Source organism: Catharus ustulatus, chromosome 32 (genome assembly GCF_009819885.2).
Source record: "Catharus ustulatus isolate bCatUst1 chromosome 32, bCatUst1.pri.v2, whole genome shotgun sequence".
NCBI classification, from domain to species: domain Eukaryota; kingdom Metazoa; phylum Chordata; class Aves; order Passeriformes; family Turdidae; genus Catharus; species Catharus ustulatus.
In genome coordinates this window covers 2,242,951-2,264,290 of record NC_046252.1, presented here as the reverse complement: position 1 = coordinate 2,264,290, position 21,340 = coordinate 2,242,951, and the positions used below count along the sequence as shown (strand labels likewise).

General features: G+C 53.4%; 2 protein-coding genes across 2 annotated transcripts in view; both read right to left on the bottom strand.

The window, feature by feature from the left end:
* EML3 (EMAP like 3) overlaps positions 1 to 19,268 on the bottom strand; it is a 26,568-nt gene extending 7,300 nt beyond the window's left edge. The window contains exons 1-12 of the mRNA XM_033083590.1: positions 19,237 to 19,268; positions 17,408 to 17,509; positions 15,726 to 15,754; positions 13,719 to 13,745; positions 12,786 to 12,900; positions 11,363 to 11,512; positions 8,905 to 8,974; positions 7,817 to 7,927; positions 6,369 to 6,464; positions 5,434 to 5,568; positions 3,439 to 3,559; positions 1,956 to 2,107 (exon numbers count right to left, since the gene is read on the bottom strand). Coding sequence (XP_032939481.1) covers positions 1,956 to 2,107; positions 3,439 to 3,559; positions 5,434 to 5,568; positions 6,369 to 6,464; positions 7,817 to 7,927; positions 8,905 to 8,974; positions 11,363 to 11,512; positions 12,786 to 12,883 — 933 coding nt within the window. The 5' untranslated portion in view covers positions 12,884 to 12,900; positions 13,719 to 13,745; positions 15,726 to 15,754; positions 17,408 to 17,509; positions 19,237 to 19,268. The remainder of the gene's footprint in view (positions 1 to 1,955; positions 2,108 to 3,438; positions 3,560 to 5,433; positions 5,569 to 6,368; positions 6,465 to 7,816; positions 7,928 to 8,904; positions 8,975 to 11,362; positions 11,513 to 12,785; positions 12,901 to 13,718; positions 13,746 to 15,725; positions 15,755 to 17,407; positions 17,510 to 19,236) is intronic.
* On the bottom strand, positions 19,233 to 21,340 carry LOC117009254 (proline-rich protein HaeIII subfamily 1-like). Its single transcript, XM_033083488.2, has 3 exons — positions 21,319 to 21,340; positions 20,287 to 20,460; positions 19,233 to 19,456 (listed from the first exon to the last, which is right to left on the bottom strand). The coding sequence occupies exons 1-3, from the start codon at positions 21,338 to 21,340 to the stop codon at positions 19,233 to 19,235; spliced, it is 420 nt and encodes a 139-aa protein (XP_032939379.2).

The window sequence follows — 21,340 nt, the reverse complement described above, 5'->3', positions numbered from 1 at the left end:
AAAAAAAACCCCCAAAAATCCCGTTAGAATCACCTGAGGGGCTCAGGGTGATGTGGGATCCCAAAAAAAAAAACCCAAAAATCCCGTTAGGATCTTTTAAAGGTCTTGGGGAGATGGGGATCCCAAAAAAAAAACCCAAAAAATCCCGTTAGAATCACCTGAGGGGCTCAGGGAGATGGGGGATCCCCAAAAAAATCCCGTTAGAACCGGCTGAAGGGCTTGGGGAACTGGGGAATCCCAAAAAATCCCCAAAAAATCCCGTTAGAAACACCTGAAGGGCTTGGGGAGATGGGGGATCCCAAAAAATCCCCAAAAATACCAAAAAAACCCCATTAGAACCAGCTGGAGGGCTCGGGGAGCTGGGAGCCCAAAAAATACCCAAAAAATACGGTTAGAAACACCTGAGGGGTTCAGGGAGATGGGGGATCCCCCAAAAAAATCCCGTTAGAACCAGCTGAGGGGCTTGGGGAACTGGGGAATCCCCAAAAATCCCAAAAGAATCCCAAAAAATCCCAAAGAATCCCCAAAAAAACCCATTAGAACCGGCTGAAGGGCTTGGGGAACTGGGGATCCCAAAAAAACCCCAAAAGTCCCGTTAGAATCACCTGAAGGGTTTGGGGAACTGGGGGATCCCAAAAAATCCCAAAAAAAACCAGTTAGAACCTTTTAAAGGGTTGGGGAACTGGGGGTTCGCAAAAAAAACCCCAAAAATCCCGTTAGAAACACCTGAAACTCAGGGAGATGGGGGATCCCAAAAAAAAACCCCAAAAAATATCCGTTAGAGCCTTTTAAAACTCTCGGGGAGCTGGGACCCCAAAAAAACCCCCAAAAAACACGGTTAGAACCGGCTGAGGGGCTTGGGGTGATGGAGGATGCCCCCCCAAAAAAACAAAAATCCCGTTAGAATCATGTGAAGGGCTCGGGGAATTGGGGAATCCCAAAAAATCCCAAAAAATACAAAAAAATACCCATTAGAACCAGCTGGAGGGCTTGGGGTAATGGGGATCCCAAAAAAAAAAAAACAAAAAAAACCAAAAAAAAACAAAAAAACCCCCCCCCCAAAAAAAACCCAAAAAAACCCAAAAATCCCGTTAGAACATTTAAAAAATCTTGGGAAACCCCCAAAAACCCCAAATTCCCCCCCAAAATTTCCCCCATCCCGCAGCCCTTTGGGGATTTGGGATCCAGGGAGGATTTGGGGGATGTCCTGGCAGGATTTGGGATATTCAGGGTGGGTTTTAAGGGGGGGAATTTTGGGGTTTCAGGGGCGGATTTTGGGTTTTTTTGGGGGGGATTTTTGGGGGGGTTTGGGGGGATTTTTGGGGTTTCAAAGGTGGATTTTGGGAATTTTGGGGGGGAATTTTGGGGGATTTTTGGGGGGATTTTAGGAGCTTTTTGGGGATTTTTGGGGGGATTTTTGGGGTTTCCAGGGTGGATTTTGGGAATTTTTGGGGTTTCAAGGGTGGATTTTGGGGGATTTTGGGGGGATTTTTGGGGATTTTGGGGGGGATTTTTGGGGGGTTTTTGGGGGTATTTTTGGGGTTTCAAAGGTGGATTTTGGGGGATTTTTGGGGGGATTTTTTGGGGGATTTTTTGGGATTTTTGGGCGTGTTTTTGGGGGCATTTTTGGGGTTTGAAAGGTGGATTTTGGGGGGATTTTTGGGGTTTCAAGGGTAGATTTTGGGGTTTTTGGGGGGGATTTTTGTGGGGATTTTGGTGGATTTTGAAGGGATTTTTGGGGTATTTTTGGGGTTTCAAGGGTGGATTTTGGGGGATTTTTGTGGGGATTTGTGGGGATTTTTGGGATTTCAAGGGTGGATTTTTTTGAATTTTTGGGGGAATTTTGGTGGATTTTTGGGGGGGATTTTTGGAGATTTTTGGGGGATTTTTACGGGATTTTTGGGGGGATTTTTGGGAGGATTTTTGGGTGGATTTTGGGGTTTTTTGGTGCCCACCTCCACCTCGTGCAGCAGCTGCAGCTCGGGGCTCCAGCTGAGCACCCTGCGGTCCTTCCCTCCCCCGCTCAGCACGGTCCCGTCCCGGCGGCGGCACAGAGCGAAAACGCTGCCCTCGTGTGCCCGCGTCTGCTGCCCGATCTGGTACATCTCTGAGCCCCGAAATGTCCCAAAATCAGCTCAAAAATATACCCAGAATATCCCAAAATCAACCCAAAAATATCCCCAGAATATCCCAAAAATATCCCAAAAATATCCCCCAAATCCGCCCCAAAAATCCTGACCGCGCTGCCCTCGTGTGCCCGCGTCTGCTGCCCGATCTGGTACATCTCTGAGCCCCGAAATGTCCCCAAATCAGCCCAAAAATATCCCAAAATCAGCCCAAAAATATCCCAAAATCAGCCCCAAAATATCGCTGGAATCAGCCCAAAATATCCCCAGAATATCCCAAAATTACCCCGAAAATATCCCCGGAATCAGCCCAAAAATATTCTCGGAATATCCCAAAACCAGCTCAAAAATATCTCCAGACTATCCCAAAATCAATCAAAAAATATCCCCGGAATCAGCCCCAAAATATCCCCAGAATCAGCCCAAAATCAGCTCAAAAATATCCCCGGAATCAGTCCCAAAACATCCCAAAATTAGCCCCAAAATATCCCCAGAATATCCCAAAATCAGCCCCAAAATGTCCCCGGAATCAACCCAAAATCAACCCCAAAATATCCCCGGAATATCCCAAATCCACCCCAAAATCATCCCCAAATCCCCCCCAAATGCCCCAATTCTGCTTTTTTTCCCTTTTCCCGATGTCAGGATGTTCCCGACCCCAAATTCCCCAAATTTCACCCCAAATTCCCTAAATCTCCCAAATTTCCCCCCAAATTTCACCTTTTCCCCCCTTGCCCGGACTCGGGGTCCAGGTGAGGATGTTCCTGATCCCAAATTTCCCAAATTTCACCCCAAATTTCAACTCAAATCCCCCAAATTTCCCAAATTTCATCCCAAATTTCACCCCGAATTTCCCCAAATTTCACCTTTCCCCCCCTTTCCAGGGCTCGAGGTCCAGGTGAGGATATTCCCGATCCCAAATCCCCCGACTTTCACCCCAAATTTCCCCCCAGATTTCACCTTTTCCCCCCTTTCTGGGACTGGGGGTTCAGCTCAGGATGTTCCTGACCCCAAATCCCCCAAATTTTCCCCCAAATTTCACCCCAAATCCCCCAAATCCTCCAAATTTCATCCCAAATTTCACCCCAAATCCCCCAAATTTCACCCCGAATTTCCCCAAATTTCACCTTTCCCCCCCTTTCCAGGACTTGGGGTCCAGGTGAGGATATTCCCGATCCCAAATCCCCCGACTTTCACCCCAAATTCCCCCCCAAATTTCACCTTTTCCCCCCTTTTTGGGACTGGGGGTTCAGGTCAGGATATTCCTGACCCCAAATCCCCCAAATTTCCCAAATTTCCCCCTAAATTTCACCTTTTCCCCCCTTGCCCGGGCTCGGGGTCCAGGTCAGGATGTTCCCCTCCGAGTCCCCGGTCAGCACCGCCCCGGCCGCGTCGAAGATGAAGCACTGGATGAATTTGGGTTTTTTGTACTTCTGTAGAGAGGGGGAAAAGGTGTGAAACGGCCCCAAAACCAACCCCAAACAGCCCCAAAACCGACCCCAAACAGCCCCAAACAGCCCCAAAAACCGACCCCAAACAGCCCCAAAAACCCCACAAATCCCATAACTGACCCCAAAGATCCCCTGTTTTTTGGTCACCCTGTTCCCGCTCCATGTCCAGAAGTGCACGAGGGACCAAACCCCAAACCCCAAACCCCAAAAACCCCATAAACCCCAAACTGATCCCAAAAACCCCAAACCCACCCCACAAACCCCAAACTGACCCCAAAGATCCCCTGTTTCTTGGTGAGCCCGTTCCCGCTCCACGTCCAGAAGTACACGAGGGACCAAACCCCAAACTGACCCCAAACTGACCCCAAAAATCCCATAACTGACCCCAAACCCCAAACCCCAAACCCCAAACTGACCCCAAACCCCAAACCTGACCCCATAACTGACCCCAAACCCCAAACTGACCCCAAACTGACCCCAAAAATCCCCTGTTTTTTGGTCAACCCGTTCCCGCTCCACGTCCAGAAGTACACGTGGGACCAAACCCCAAACCCCAAACCCCAAACTGACCCCATAAACCCCAAACCCACCCCAAATCCACCTGAAAAATCCCATAACTGACCCCAAAAACCCCATAACTGACCCCAAACTGACCCCAAACAGACTCCATAAACCCCAAACCCACCCCAAAAAAATCCCGTTTCTTGGTCAGCCCGTTCCCGCTCCATGTCCAGAAGTGCATGTGGGACCAAACCCCAAACTGACACCATAACTGACCCCATACCACAAATCCCAAACCCCCAAAACCCCAAACTGACCCCATAAACCCCAAACCTGACCCCATAAATCCCATAATTGACCCCAAAAATCCCCTGTTTCTTGGTCAGCCTGTTCCCGCTCCATGTCCAGAAGTGCACGAGGGACCAAACCCCAAACCCCAAACCCCAAACCCCAAACTGACCCCATAAACCCCAAACCCACCCCATAAATCCCATAACTGACCCCATAAACCCCAAACCCCAAACCCCAAACTGACCCCATAAACCCCAAACCCACCCCAAAAAAATCCCCTGTTTCTTGGTCAGCCCGTTCCCGCTCCACGTCCAGAAGTACACGAGGGACCAAACCCCAAACCCCAAACCCCAAACCCCAAACCCCAAACTGACCCCAAATCCCAAACCCCAAAAATCCCAAAAACCCCAAACTGACCCCAAAGATCCCCTGTTTCTTGGTCAGCCCGTTCCCGCTCCACGTCCAGAAGTGCACGTGGGACCAAACCCCAAACCCCAAACTGACCCCATAAACCCCAAACTCACCCCAAACCCCAAACCACCCCAAAAATCCCATAACTGACCCCAAACCCCAAACCCCAAAAACCCCACAAACCCCATAACTGACCCCAAAGATCCCCTGTTTCTTGGTCAGCCCGTTCCCGCTCCACGTCCAGAAGTACACGTGGGACCAAACCCCAAACCCCAAACCCCAAACCCCAAACCCCAAACTGACCCCAAATCCCAAACCCCAAAAACCCCACAAACCCCATAACTGACCCCAAAGATCCCCTGTTTCTTTGTTAACCCGTTCCCACTCCACGTCCAGAAGTGCACGAGGGACCAAACCCCAAACCACAAACCCACCCCAAAAATCCCATAACTGACCCCAAACCCCAAACCCCAAACTGACCCCAAAGATCCCATAACTGACCCCAAAGATCCCCTGTTTCTTGGTTAACCCGTTCCCGCTCCACGTCCAGAAGTACACGAGGGACCAAACCCCAAACCCCAAACTGACCCCAAAAACCCCAAACCTGACCCCAAACCCCAAACCCCAAAAACCCCAAAAATCCCATAACTGACCCCAAAGATCCCCTGTTTTTTCGTTAACCCGTTCCCGCTCCATGTCCAGAAGTACACGTGCGATTTGCCGCTGCTGATGATGCTGCTGCTGTCGCGGGGGTTGAACTCCACCGTCAGCACCGACTCGTTCGTGCTCTGCGTTTGGGGTTTTGGGGTTTTTTGGGGTTTGAGGGGTTTTGGGGTTTTTTGGGTTTTTTTGGTGGTTTTTTTGGGGGGGTTTGAGGGGTTTTGGGGTGGGTTTCGGGTTTTTTTGGTGGTTTTTTTGGGGGGGTTTGAGGGGTTTTTAGGGTGGGTTTTGGGGTTTTTTTGGGGTTTTTGGGGGTTTTTTGGGGGGGTTTGAGGGGTTTTGGGGTGGGTTTTGGGATGGGTTTGGGGGTTTTTTGGGGGTTTTGGGGTGGTTTGAGGGGTTTTGGGGTTTTTTGGGATTTTTTTGGTATGGTTTAAGGGGTTTGGGGGTGAGTTTTGGGGGTTTTGGGGTGGGTTTGGGGGTTTGGGGGAGTTTTGGGGTTTTTTGTGGGGTTGAGGGGTTTTTAGGGTGGGTTTTGGGGTGCTGGACTGGGTTTTGAGGTTTTCAGGATGTTTTGGGCTGGGTTTTGGGGTTCTGGGGTGGGTTTTGGGGTTTTTAGGGTGGATTTGGGGATTTTAGGGTGGGTTTGGGGTGGGGTTTTGGGGTTCTGGGCTGGTTTTTGGGGTTCAGAGCTGGGTTTGGGGTGGGTTCTGGTCGTTTTTGGGGTTTCTGGGTTGGGTTTGGGGTTTTTAGGATGGGTTTGGGGATTTTAGGGTGGGTTCAGGGCTGGGTTTGGGGTTCTGGGCTGGTTTTTGGGATGGGTTCTGGTGGTTTTTGGGGTTCTGGGCTGGTTGTTGGGGTTTTTAGGATGGGTTTGGGGTGGGTTCTGGTGGTTTTTGGGGTTTTTAGGATGGGTTTGGGGTCCCACCTTGACCTCAGCCTGTTTGGTGCCGCGGGCGCAGTCCCACACCGACATCATGTGCTCGTTGGAATCATCGACCACGCACAGGAACGCGCCCTGGTCCTGCAAAAAACCCCAAAAAATCCCAAAAAAACCCCAAAAAACCCCAAAAAACCCCAAAAACCCCAAAAACCCCCAAAAACCCCCCAAAAAACCCCAATCAGCAACTCCTGAGGGGTTCAGGGATATCGAAACCCCCCCGAAAAAACCCTCAAAAAAGCAAAAAAAAAAACCCCAAAAAAACCCCAACCCACATCAGCAGCCCCTGAAGGGGAATTTTGGGGTTTTTGGGGTGTTCAGGGATATTTTGGGGTTTTTGGGGTGTTCCAGGCGGGTTTTTGGGGTGTTCAGGGATATTTTGGGGTTTTTGGGGTGTTCCAGGCTGGTTTTGGGGTGTTCAGGTTTATTTTTGGGTGGGTTTGGGATATTTTGGGGTATTTTTGGGGTGCTCCAATGTGGTTTTGGGGCTGTTTCAGGCTGTTTCAGGATGATTTTGGGGTATTTAGGGTTATTTCGGGCCGGTTTTGGGGTGTTTGGGGTTATTTTGGGGCGCTTCAGGATTATTTAGGGTTATTTTGGGGTGTTCAAGGCTGGTTTGGGGCTCTTCCAGGCTATTTTTGGAATGTTTTTTGGGGTGTCCCAGGCTGTTTTGGGGTGTTCAGGGTTATTTCAGGCTGTTCCAGGCCGGTTTTGGGGTTTTTCAGGGTTATTTCAGACCGTTTTTGGGGTGTTTTGGGCCGTTTTTGGAGTGTTCAGGATTATTTCTGGCTGTTTTTGGGGTGTTTTGGAATGCTCCAGGCTGGTTTTGGGGTGTTTCAGGGATATTTTGGGGTGTTCCAGGATGTTTTTGGGGTGTTTTGGGCCGTTTTTGGGCTGTTTTGAACCGTTTTAGGGGTGTTCAGGGTTATCTCTGGCCGTTTTGGGGCTATTTTGGGCCGTTTTTGGGGTGTTCAGGATTATTTCTGGCTGTTTTTGGGGTGTTTTGGAATGTTTCAGGCCGTTTTTTTGAGTGTTTTGGGCCGTTTTTGGGGTGTTTTGGGCCGTTTTTGGGGTGTTTCAGGGATATTTTGGGGTGTTCCAGGACGTTTTTGAGGTGGTTTGGGCCATTTTTGGGGTGTTTTGAACAGTTTTTGGGGTGTTCAGGGTGATTTCTGGCCGTTTTTGGGGTGTTTTGAGCCGTTTTTGGGCTGTTTTGGGCCGTTTTTTGGGGTGTTTCAGGGATATTTTGGGGTGTTCCAGGCCGTTTTGGGCCGTTTTGAGCCGTTTTTGGGGTGTTTTGAGCCGTTTTTGGGCTGTTTTGGGCCGTTTTTGGGGTGTTCAGGGTGATTTCTGGCCGTTTTTGGGGTGTTTTGAGCCGTTTTTGGGGTGTTTTGAGCCGTTTTTGGGGCGTTTTTGGCCGTTTTTGGGGCACTCACCGCCGTGGAGAACGCCAGCGAGCCGACGCCGCGCTCGAAGGAGCCGAGGCCGATCTGCTGCAGGGTCTGGAGCGTGGCCGAGTCCCAGATGTGCACGATGGGCTGCAGGGGCTGGGGGGGTGGGGGGATTTGGGGGATTTTTAGGGGATTTTTGTGGGATTTTGTGAGGATTTGGGGGATTTTGGGAGGATTTGAGGGGATTTTTAGGGGATTTTGGGGGAAATTTTGTGAGGATTTGGGGGATTTTGAGAGGATTTTGGAGGATTTTTAGGGTCTTTTTGGGAGATTTTGGGAGGATTAGGGGGGGTTTGGGAGGATTTTGGGGTGATTTGAGGGGATTTTTAGGGGATTTTGGGGGAAAATTTGGGGGGATTTGGAGGATTTTGGGGGATTTTTGGGGGGATTTTTAGGGGATTTTGGGGGGATTTGGAGGATTTTGGGAGGATTTTTGGGGGATTTTTGGGAGGATTTTTAGGGGATTTTAGGGGGATTTTTTGGGGGGGATTTTGGCTTTCACACTGGGACTGTCCCCATGCTGTCCCCAAAGATCCCAGGGGTGTCCCCAAGGTTCTGGGGGTGTCCCAGAGGTGTCCCCAAAGGTCCCCAGGTGTCCCATTGGTCCCAGGGTGTCCCCAGGTGTCCCCAAGGTGTCCCAGGTGTCCCCAAGGTTCTGGGGGTGTCCCAGAGGTGTCCCCAGAGTCCCCAGAGTCCCCAGGTGTCCCCAAGGTGTCCCCAGGTGTCCCCAAGGTTTTGGGGATGTCCCCAGAATCCCCAGGTGTCCCCAGGTGTCCCCAAAGGTCCCCACATGTCCCCAGGTGTCCCCCACGTGTCCCCAGGGTTTTGGGGGTGTCCCCAAGGTGTCCCCAGGTGTCCCCAAAGGTCCCCAGGTGTCCCATTGGTCCCAGGATGTCCCCAACGTTTTGGGGTGTCCCCAAGGTGTCCCCAGGTGTCCCATTGGTCCCAGGTGTCCCCCAGGTGTCCCCAAGGTTCTGGGGATGTCCCCAGGTGTCCCCAGGTGTGTCCCAGGTGTCCCCAGGGTTTTGGGGGTGTCCCCCAGGTGTCCCAGAGGTGTCCCCAGGTGTCCCCACCTTGCCGTCCTTGTCCACTCCGGCCGCCTGCCCGGTGGCCACGCGGAGCCGGTCGGGGTGCACGGCCAGGCTGGGGGGAAACGGGATTTTGTTGGGGTTTTTTTTGGGATTTTGGGGTTTTTGGGGTCCCTCACCACCTCACAGAGTCACTGTGGCACAGGCAGTGGCGCTGGGTTGTACGACGTGGCACGGGGACATTTCTAACGGGGTTTTGGCTGTTCCTAACGGGGTTTTTTGGGGGATATTTTTGGGATTTGGGATTATTTGGGGTTTTTAGGGTCCCTCACCACCTCATAGAGTCACTGTGCCTCAGGCAGTGGCGCTGGGTTGTTTGGGGTGTTACAGGGTTGTACAGGGCTGTTTCTAATGGGGTTTTGGGATTTTTTGGGGGGATTTGGGGTTTTTGGGGTCCCTCACCATCGGACACAGTCGCTGTGGCGCAGGCAGTGGCGCTGGGTTGTACAGGGTGTTATGGGGTGTTACAGAGCTGTTTCTAACGGGGTTTTTGGGGGATATTTTTGGATTTTGGGGTTATTTTGTTCCCTCACCATTGGACACAGTCGCTGTGCCTCAGGTAGTGGCGCTGGGCTGTGTGGGGTGTTACAGGGGTGTACAGGGCTGTTTCTAACGGGGTTTTTGGGGTTTTTTGGGGGGATTTGGGGTTTTTGGGGTCCCTCACCATCGGACACAGTTGCTGTGCCGCAGGTAGTGGCGCTGGGTTGTGTGGGGTGTTACAGGGTTGTACAGGGCTGTTTCTAACGGGGTTTTTTGGGGGGATATTTTGGATTTTGGGGTTATTTTGGGGTTATTTTGTTCCCTCACCATCGGACACAGTCGCTGTGGCGCAGGTAGTGGTGCTGGGTTGTACAGGGTGGTACAGGGCTGTTCCTAACAGGGTTTTTTTTTGGATTTTGGGGGTTTTTTGGGGGGATTTGGGGTTATTTTGTTCCCTCACCATCGGACACAGTCGCTGTGCCTCAGGCAGTGGCGCTGGGTGTTACAGGGCTGTTCCTAATGGGGATTTTGGGGTTTTTTTGGGGCATATTTTGGATTTTGGGATTATTTTGGGGTTTTTAGGGTCCCTCACCATCGGACACAGTCGCTGTGGCGCTGGGTTGTACAGGGCTGTACAGGGCTGTTTCTAATGGGGATTTTGGGGTTTTTTGGGGGGATTTGGGGTTATTTTTGGGTTTTAGGGTCCCTCACCAACTCACACAATCACTGTGCCTCAGGCAGTGGCGCTGGGTTGTACAGGGTGGTACAGGGCTGTTTCTAACGGGGGTTTTTTTGGATTTTGGGATTTTTTTGAGGGGATTTTGGGGTTATTTTGGGGTTATTTTGTTCCCTCACCATCGGACACAGTCGCTGTGGCGCAGGTAGTGGTGCTGGGCTGTGTGGGGTGTACAGGGGCAGTACAGGGCTGTTTCTAACGGGGTTTTTGGGGTTTTTTGGGGTATATTTTTGGGATTTGGGATTATTTTTGGGTTTTTGGGGTCCCTCACCATCGAACACAGTCGCTGTGCCGCAGGTAGTGGTGCTGGGTTGTGTGGGGTGTTACAGGGTGTCACAGGGCTGTTTCTAACGGGGATTTTGGGTTTTTTTGGGGGATATTTTGGGATTTTGGGGTTATTTTGTTCCCTCACCATCGGACACAGTCGCTGTGCCTCAGGTAGTGGCACTGGGTGTTACAGGGTGTTACAGGGTTGTACAGGGCTGTTTCTAACGGGGTTTTTGGGGTTTTTTGGGGGATATTTTTGGGATTTGGGGTTATTTTGGGGTTATTTTGTTCCCTCACCATCGGACACAGTCGCTGTGCCACAGGTAACAGCGCTGGGTGTTACAGGGCTGTTTCTAACGGGGTTTTTGGGGTTTTTGGGGGTATATTTTGGGGATTTGGAATTATTTTGGGGTTATTTTGTTCCCTCACCATCGGACACAGTCGCTGTGGCGCTGGGTTGTACAGGGTGGTACAGGGCTGTTTCTAACGGGGTTTTTTTTGGATTTGGGGATTTTTGGGGGGATTTGGGGTTTTTGGGGTCCCTCACCATCGGACACAGTCGCTGTGCCTCAGGTAGTGGCGCTGGGTGTTACAGGGTGTCATGGGGTGTACAGGGCTGTTTCTAACGGGGTTTTTGGGGTATTTTGGGAGGATTTGGGGTTTTTGGGGTCTCTCACCATCGGACACAGTCGCTGTGCCGCAGGTAGTGGCGCTGGGTTGTGTGGGGTGTTACAGGGGTGTACAGGGCTGTTTCTAACGGGGTTTTTGGGGGGATATTTTGGATTTTGGGATTATTTTGGGGTTTTTGGGGTCTCTCACCATCTGACACAGTCGCTGTGCCTCAGGTAGTGGCGCTGGGTTGTACGGGGTGTTACAGGGCTGCACAGGGCTGTTTCTAACGGGGATTTTGGGGTTTTTGGGGGGATATTTTGGGATTTTGGGGTTATTTTGTTCCCTCACCATCGGACACAGTCGCTGTGCCTCAGGTAGTGGCGCTGGCGCCGCGCCGGCAGCTGCAGCAGCACCACCACGCAGGCGATGAAGTAAACGAGCTCCCCCGAGCCCAGCACGTGCAGGTTGGAGCGAGAGTCCCGGCCCCGGTACCCGTAACTGGGCACATGGTCAAGGAAACTGGGGGCACTGGGAGACAGACTAGGGGGACTGGGAGACAGACTGGGGGGACTGGGAGACAAACTGGGGGGACTGGGAGACAAACTGGGGGGACTGGGGGCGCTGGGAGACAAACTGGGAGCACTGGGAGACAAACTGGGAGTACTGGGAGATAAACTGGGGGCACTGGGAGACAGACTGGGAGCGCTGGGAGCACTGGGAGACAAACTGGGGCACTGGGAGACAAAGTGGGAGCGCTAGGAGTTAAACTGGGAGTGCTGGGAGACAAACTGGGAGTGCTGGGAGTTAAACTGGGAGTGCTGGGAGACAAACTGGGAGCACTAAGAGACAAACTGGGGGGGCTGGGAGACAAACTGGGAACACTGGGAGACAAACTGGGAGCACTGGGAGACAAACTGGGGGGACTGGGAGCACTGGGAGTGCTGGGAGACAAACTGGGGGCACTGGGAGACAAACTGGGAGTGCTGGGAGCACTGGGAGTGCTGGGAGACAAACTGGGAGCACTGGGAGAGAAACTGGGGGCACTAGGAGACAAACTGGGAGCACTGGGAGTGCTGGGAGACAAACTGGGAGCGCTGGGAGACAAACTGGGAGCACTGGGAGAGAAACTGGGGGCACTGGGAGACAAACTGGGAGTGCTGGGAGACAGACTGGGAGCGCTGGGAGCACTGGGAGCCAAACTGGGGCACTGGGAGACAAAGTGGGAGCGCTGGGAGTTAAACTGGGAGTGCTGGGAGACAGACTGGGAGTGCTGGGAGTTAAACTGGGAGTGCTGGGAGACAAACTGGGGGCACTGAGGCAAACTGGGAGCACTGAGAGACAAACTGGGAGTACTGGGAGATAAACTGGGGGCACTGGGAGACAAACTGGGGCCAAACTGGGAGCACTGGGAGACAAACTGGGGGCCAAACTAGGAGCACTGGGGGCACTGGGAGACAAACTGGGGGGGCTGGGAATTTTGGGTCTTTCCTGGGATTTTTCCCGATTTCTCCTGGAATATTTTCGGGTCCCTCCCAGGATATTTTTTGGGGTCCCTCCCGGGATATTTGGGGTTTCCCCCCCAGGATATTTTCGGGTCCCCCCTGAATAGTTTTTGGATCCCTCCCAGGATATTTTTTGGGGTCCCACCCTGGGATATTTTCGGGTCCCTCCTGGGGTATTTTGGGGTCCCTCCTGGAATATTTTTGGGATCCCTCCCAGGATATTTTGGGTCCCCCCGGGTATTTTTTGGGTCCCCCGGTGCTGAGGATACACCCAGTCCAGCTGCAGCCGCTCCGGGGGCAGCTCAGCCCGCACGGGGCCCAGCCCCGAGGGCACGTACATGGTGATGGGGCGGCCCCGCAGGAACATCTTCACTGACACCCCCTCTGCGACCCCAAAACCGCCGGGGTCACCCCAAAATCAACACCTCAAACACCCTAACCCCATCTTCACTGACACCCCCTCTGCGGCCCCAAAACATCCGGGGTGACCCCAAAATCAACACCTCAAACACCCCCAAAACCCCCAGAGCCACCCCAAAACCCCCCGCAGGAACATCTTCACTGACACCCCCTCTGGGGCCCCAAAACATCCGGGGTCACCCCAAAATCAACACCCCAAACCCCCTGAACCTCATCTTCACTGAGACCCCCTCTGTGGGGACCCCAAAACTGCCGGAGTGACCCCAAAATCAACACCCCAAACCCTCCAAAACCCCCACAGGAACATCCTCACTGACACCCCCTCTGGGGCCCCAAAACATCCGGGGTGACCCCAAAATCAACACCCCAAACACCCCCAAAACCCCAGAGCCACCCCAAACCCCATCTTCACTGACACCCCCTCTGGGACCCCAAAATATCCAGAGTCACCCCAAAACCGACACCCCAAAATTGACCCCCCAAACCCCCCACAGGAACATCTGCACTCACACTCCCTCTGGGACCCCAAAACATCCGGGGTGACCCCAAAATCAACACACTGAACCCCCTGAACCTCATCTTCACTGACACCCCCTCTGCGACCCCAAAACATCCAGAGTCACCCCAAAATCAACACCTCAAACCCTCCAAAAACCCCCCGCAGGAACATCTGCACTGACACCCCCTCTGCGACCCCAAAACATCCGGGGTCACCCCAAAATCAACACCCCAAAACCCCTCTGTGGGGTCCAGGGTCACCCCAAACCCCCCCCGGAGCTCACCCAGGTTGTAATTCCCACGGCGAGAGGCTGGGGGGGAAATGGGGGAAAAAAGGGGAGAAAATTGGGGGGGAAATGGGGAGGAAATGGGGGAAAAATTGGGGGGGAAAAAAGGGTTACAAGGAGCTCAAACGAGCACCCCGAACCCTCAAAATGAACCCCAGAGCCCAGGAAACAATCACTGAACCCCCAGAATGAGCCCCAAAATAAATCCCCAAAATGAACCCACTCCAATCCCAAAATAACCCCAGAACCTCCCAAATAAACCCCAAAATTAACCCCAAAATGAACCCACTCCAATCCCAAAATTAACCCCAGAACCTCCCAAATAAACCCCAAAATTAACCCCAACATGAACCCGTTGAATCCCAAAAAAACCTTCAGTGAACCCCCAAAATGAACCCCAGAATCCACAAAAAAATCCGCTGGAACTCCAAAATAAATCCCCAAAATGAATCCCAGGACCCCCAAATTAATGCACTGGAACCCCAAAATAAACCCCAAAACTCACAAAATAATCCACTGGAACCCCAAAATAAATCCCCAAAGCAACCCTCAAAATGAACCCCAGAACATCCAAAAGGAACCCACTGAACCCCCAAAATAAATCCCCAAAATGAATCCCAGAACTCCCAAAATAATCCACTGCAACCCCAAATAAACTCCAAAATAAACCCCAAAATGAATCCCAGAAACCCCAAATTAATCCACTGCAACCCCAAAATAAATCCCAAAATAAATCCCCAAAATGAACCCCAAAAGAAACCCCAAAATAAATCCCAAAATAATCCCCAAAATGAACCCCAGCACCCACAAAATAATCCATTGAAACCTCAAATAAACCCCAAAATACCCTAAAGTGAACCCCCAGACCCCATAAAATGAACCCATTGAACCCCCAAACGAATCCACTGCAACCCCCAAATAAATCCCAAAATAAATCCCAAAAAACCCCAAAATAAACCCCAAAATGACCCCAAAACTCACAAAATAATCCACCGGAACCCCAAAATAAATCCCCAAAGCAACCCTCAAAATGAACCCCAGAACATCCAAAAGGAACCCATTGAACTCCCAAAATAAATCCCCAAAATGAACCCCAGAACCCCCAAATTAATCCACTGCAACCCCAAAATAAACCCCAAAAATAAATCCCCAAAATGAACCCACTGAACCCCCAAAATAATCCCCAAAATGAATCCCAGAAACCCCAAAATAATCCATTGAAACCCCAAAAAAACCCCAAAATATCCCAAAATGAACCCACTGAACCCCCAAACTAATCCACTGCAACCCCAAAATAAATCCCAAAATAAATCCCAAAATAATCCCCAAAATGAATCCCAGAATCCCAAAATAAACCCCAAAATAAACCCCAAAATAAACCCCAAAATAAATCCCCAAAATGAATCCCAGAACCCTCAAATTAATCCACTGGATTCCCAAAATAAATCCCAAAAAAAACCACAAAATGAACCCATTGAACCCCCAAAATAAATCCCCAAAATGAATCCCAGAGCCCACAAATTAATCCACTGAACCCCCAAAATTAAACCCCAAAATGAACCCCAGAACCCTCAAATTAATCCACTGGATTCCCAAAATAAATCCCAAAATAAATCCCAAAATGAACCCATTGAATCCCCAAAATAATCCCCAAAATGAATCCCAGAACCCCCAAATTAATCCACCAGAACCCCAAAAAACCCCCCAAAAAAACCCAAAATAAACCCCAAAAAACCCCAAAATAAACCCAAAATAACCCCACTGAAATCCCAAAACGAACCCAGTGAACCCCAAAAATCCTTCACGGAACCCCCAAAATGAATTCCCTGAAAACCCAAAATTTCCCCCCCCGAAACCCCAAAATTTTCTCCCCTGAAACCCTAAAATTTCCCCCCCCAAACCCCAAAATTTCCCCCCTGAAAACCCAAAATTTCCCCCCTGAAACCCCAAAATTTCCCCCATGAACCCCAAAATTTCCCCCCTGAAACCCCAAAATTTCCCCACCTGGGCTCAGGTTCGGCTCCTTCGGGCGGCTGCGGGAGAGGGGCAGAGATCGGGGGGATTTTAGGATTTTGGGGAAATTTTGGGGGATTTTGGGATTTGGGATTTTGGGGGGATTTGGGGAATTTGGGATTTTGGGGGTTTGGGGTTCAGGGAGAAGTTTTAGGGGATTTTTGGGGATATTCTGGGGGATATTTCGGGGTTCAGAGGGGATTTTTTGGGGATTTTTGGAGGATATTTTGGGAATATTTTGGGGTTCGGGGGTGACATTTTAGGGGATATTTTGGGGGATATTTTGTGGTTCAGGGGGAATATTTTAAGGAATATTTTGGGGATTTTTTGGAGGATATTTTGAGGATATTTTGTGGATATTTTGTGGATATTTTAAGGAATATTTTGGGGATTTTTTGGGGGATATTTTGTGGTTCAGAGGGGATATTTTGGGGATATTTGGGGGATATTTTTGGGGGTATTTTGAGGATATTTTGGGGATATTTTGAGGATATTTTGAGGATATTTTAAGGAATATTTTGGGGGATTTTTGGAGGATATTTTGAGGAAATTTTGGGGGATATTTGGGGGATATTTTGAGGGACATTTTGAGGATATTTTGGGGATTTTTTGGGGGATATTTTGTGGTTCAGAGGGGACATTTTGGGATATTTGGGGGATATTTTGAGGATATTTTGGGGATTTTTTTGGGACATTTTGAGGATATTTTGGGGATTTTTTGGGGGATATTTTGGGGATATTTTGAGGTTATTTTGTGGATATTTTGTGGATATTTTGAGGAATATTTTGGGGATTTTTTGGGGGATATTTTGTGGTTCAGAGGGGATTTTTTGGGGCTGTTTGGGGGATATTTTTGGGGACATTTTGAGGATATTTTGAGGATATTTTGAGGATGTTTTGAGGATATTTTAAGGATATTTTGGGGGATTTTTGGAGGATATTTTGAGGAAATTTTGGGGGATATTTGGGGGATATTTTGAGGGACATTTTGAGGAATATTTTGGGGGATATTTTGGGGATTTTTTGGGGGATATTTTGTGGTTCAGAGGGGATATTTTGGGGTTATTTTGGGGACATATTGAGGATATTTTGAGGATTTTTTGAGGATATTTTGGGGGGATATTTTGAGGATATTTTGGGGATTTTTTGGGGGACATTTTGAGGATATTTGGGGGATATTTTTGGGTCCCACCTCTCGGGGCTGCCCTGCAGCAGCTTCGCTGTGGGTGGGATTTTTTGGGGGATATTTTGAGGATATTTGGGGAATATTTTGAGGATATTTTGAGTCTATTTTGAGGATATTTTGGGGATATTTTGGGGATTTTTGGGGAATATTTGGGGATATTTTGGGGTGATATTTTGAGGATATTTTGGGGACATTTTGGGGGGATATTTTAGGGTTATTTTAGGTCCCACCTCTCGGGGCTGCCCTGCAGCAGGTTCACTGTGGGTGGGATTTTGGGGGGATATTTTGAGGATATTTTGAGGATATTTTGGGGAATATTTTGAGGATATTTTGGGGACATTTTGGGGGATATTTTAGGGTTATTTTAGGTCCCACCTCTCGGGGCTGCCCTGCAGCAGGTTCGCTGTGGGTGGGATTTTTGGGGGATATTTTGAGGATATTTTGAGGATATTTTGGGGTTATTTTGGGGGATATTTTGGGGTCCCACCTCTCGGGGCTGCCCTGCAGCAGGTTCGCTGACGACGCCGCTTTGCGGCTCAGGCGCTGCCGGGGGCTGGGGGGGCCCGAGGAGGAGCTGTGGCGGCGCAGCCTGGGGGGGAGGGGGGGGGTTTGGGGATTTTGGGGGGTCCAGGGGGGTTTGGGGGTTCAGGGGGTTCGGGGGTTCAGGGGAGTTCGGGGAAATTCGGGGGGTTCAGGGCATGAAAGGGTTTGGGGGTTCAGGGGAGTTCGGGGAAATTCGGGGGGTTCAGGGCATGAAGGGGTTTGGGGGAGTTTGGGGGTTCAGGGGGAGTTTGGAAATTTGGGGAGGGGGATTGTGGGGAATTCAGGGAGGGTTCAAAGAGTTTGGGGAGGGGGATTTGGGGTCCAGGGGGGTTTGGGGGATCCAGAGGGGTCCGGGGGATTTGGGGTCATTCGGGGGGTTCGGGGCATGAAGGGGTTGGGGGGAGTTTGGCGGTTCAGGAGGAGTTTGGGAATTTGGGGAGGGGGATTGTGGGGAATTCAGGGGGGGTCCAAGGAGTTTGGGGAGGGGGATTTGGGGTCCAGGGGGGTTTGGGGGATCCAGAGGGGTTCAGGGGGGTTCGGGGAAATTTGGGGGGTTCAGGGCATGAAAGGGTTGGGGGAGTTTGGGGATTCAGGGGGAGTTTGGGAATTTGGGGAGGGGGATTGTGGGGAATTTAGGGGAGGATCCAAAGAGTTTGGGGAGGGATTTTGGGGTCCAGGGGGGTTTTGGGGTGGGGGGAGTTTGGGGGAGGATTTGGGGGTTCGGGGTGGGGTTGAAGGTTTGGGGGGGGGGAATGAGGAAATTTGGGGGTCGGGGGGATTGGGAGATGGGGAGGGGGAGGAATTTGGGGGGGATTTGGGGGGGTCCGGGGGGTGACAGGGGATGGGGGGGGATGGGGGGGACACCGTCAGTGAAGGGGAGACCCCCCCCGAGCTCCTCCAGCCCCCCCAAAATCCCACCCGTGCACCCCTAAACCCTGACAGCCCCCTCCCCACTCCCTCAAGGTGGGTCCCGAGAGTTTTGGGGGGTCCCGGGGGGGTCTCGGGGGTTGATTTGGGGGTCCCAGAGGGTTTTGGGTGGGTCCTGGGGGGTCCTGGGGGGTTTTGAGGGGTCCCAGGGAGTTTGGGGAGGGGTCCCAGGGCTTGATCTGGGGGTCCCGGGGGGTTTGGGGGGTCCTGGGGGGGTTTGAGGGGTCTTGGGGAGGTCCCAGGGGTTGATTTGGGGGTCCCAGGGGCTTCTAGGGGGGTCCTGGGGGGGTCCCGAGAGCTTTGAGGGGTCCTGGGGAGTTTTGAGGGGTTCTGGGGGGGTCCCGGGGAGTTTGGGGAGGGTCAGGGGGTTAATTTGGGGGTCCTGGGGGTTAATTTGGGGGTCCCAGGGGGGTTTGGGGGGGTCCTGGGGGGTCCCAAGGGTTGATTTGAGGGTCCCAGGGGTTTCTAGGGGGGTCCTGGGGGGGGTCCCGAGAGCTTTGGAGGGTCCTGGGGGATTTTGAGGGATCCTGAGGGGGTCCCGGGGATTGGTTTGGGGGTCCTGGGGGTTAATTTGGGGGTCCCAAGGGTTGATTTGAGGGTCCCAGGGGTTTTAGGGGGGGGGTCCTGGGGGGGTCTCGAGAGTTTTGAGGGGTCCCGGGGAGTCTGGGGAGGGTCAGGGGGTTAATTTGGGGGTCCCAAGGGTTGATTTGAGGGTCCCAGGGTTTTTTTGGGGGGTCCAAGGGGCACTTTTGGGGGTCCCAGGGTTCTGTCCCCCCCACCCCAACCCCCTCCCCACCCCTCCCGCCCCCTCCCCAGTTCGGGGGTGCCCCCCCGCCCCCTCCTCACAGCTCTTTGCGGGGTCCCCGCGGGGCCGGGCTGGGGGGCGCCGGGGGGGATTCGGGGTTCGGGGGCTCCGGGGACCCCGGGGCGGGGGGACACGGGGGGGACCCCGGCGGGGGCGGCTCCAGGGGGGTCCCCCCAGTCCCGGGGGGCTCCTGGGGAGGGGGCGGGGGGGGCTCCTCCGTCTGTGTCCCCACGCTGATGCTCCGGGGGGGCTCCGGGGGGGCTGCGGGGGTGGGGGGAGAGGGGTCAGGACCCCCGAAAATCGGACCCCAAAGAGGGCGGGGGACCCCCAGGTGGAGACCCCAGACCCATTTTGGGATCACAGTCCCATCTGGGTGTCCCCCAGCCTCATTTTTTGTTCCCCCAGCCCCATTTTGGGGGTCCCAACCCCATTTTGGGGGTCCCCCAGCCCCATTTATGGTCCCCCAACCCCGTTTTGGGGTCCCAGCCCCGTTTTTTCATCCCCCAGCCCCGTTTTGGGGTCCCAGCCCCATTTTTTGGTCCCCCAACCCCATTTTGGGGGTCCCAACCCCTCTTAGGGTGGTCCCAACCCCATTTTAGGGTCCTCTAACCTCATTTTTGGGGGTCCCAGCCCCATTTTGGGGTCCCCCAGCCCCATTTAGGGGGTCCTAGCCCCTCTTAGGGTGGTCCCAACCCCATTTTGGGGTCGCCTAGCCCCGTTTTGTGTTCCCCAGCCCCATCTGGGTGTCCCCCAGCCCCATTTTGAGGGCCCCCCAGCCCCATTTATGGTCCCCCATCTCCGTTTTGGGGTCCCAACCCCATTTTGGGGGTCCCAGCCCCTCTCAGGGTGGTCCCAACCCCATTTTAGGGTTCTCCAACCCCGTTTTGGGGGTCCCAACCCCATTTTGGGGGTCCCAGCCCCATTTTGTGTCCCCCAGCCCCATTTTGGGGGTCCCAGCCCCATTTTTTGCTCCCCCAGCCCCATCTTAGTGTCCCCCAGACCCATCTTAGTGTCCCCCAGACCCATTTTAGGGTCCCCCATCCCCATTTTTGGGCTCCCACAGCCCCCCCCAGGGGGGTCCCCACTCTCACCGAGCCCCCCGGGGGGGTCGCAGCCCCCCAACCTGCGCAGGGTCTCCCCCAGCGCCGCCTTGACCAGCGCCAGCTCCTGCTCCACCCTCCGCAGCCGCAGCTCCAGAGCCCCCGGGGGGGGGTCCCCGCTATTGGGGAGGGGTCCCGGCTCCCCTGGGGGGGTCCCGGGGTCACCTAGGGGGGTGGGACACGGGGCTGTCGAGGCATCGAGGGGACCCTCGTGTCACCCCCCACCCTCAGAGGTCAGCGCAGGGTTGGGACCCCCCCCGAATTTGGGGAATCCCCCCAGGGAGGTTGGGGACCCCTCCCCGTATTTGGGGACCCCCCCGGACATTCGGGGACGCCCCCTGGACACTCAGAGACCCCCCAGGACCCCTCCCCAATACCGGGGACCCCCCCTTGACACTCAGGGATCCCCCCGGACACTCGGAGACCCCCCCCCAAAAAAACACCAGGGATCCCCCCGTGCCCCCCCCTCCAAAAAAGTTCTTGGGACCCTCTCAGATGTCACCCGAGACCCTTCCCCAAAGTTTCGGGGACCACCCCCGTATTTGGGGACCCCCCCGGACACTCGGAGACCCCCCCGGACCCCTCCCCAATACCGGGGACCCCCCCCGGACATTCAGGGACCCCCCCGGACACTCGGAGACCCCCCAGGACCCCTCCCCAATACCGGGGACCCCTCCCCAGTGCCACCCCCATGTGTGACCCCCGACCCCCCCCCGGGGTCACCCCAAAGTTCAAAGTTCTTGGGGACCCCCCCGCGACATTCGGGGACCCCCCCCCACAAAAACACCGGGGATCCCCCCGTGCCCCCCCCCCAAAAAAGTTCTGAGATGTCACCCGAGACCCCTCCCCAAAGTTTCGCGGAATTTGGGGACCCCCCCCCGTGTTCCTCCCCCCCCCTCCCCACGTGTCCCGCCCCATCCCGGCTCCTTCCCCGCCCCCTCCCCATCCTTGGGGGGGGGTCCCGGGGGGGTCCCGCTCTGGGGGGGTCCCGGGGGTGTCCCCGCCCCCCCCCGGGGGTCTCACCGCGCTCCGGGGGGGGCTCCAT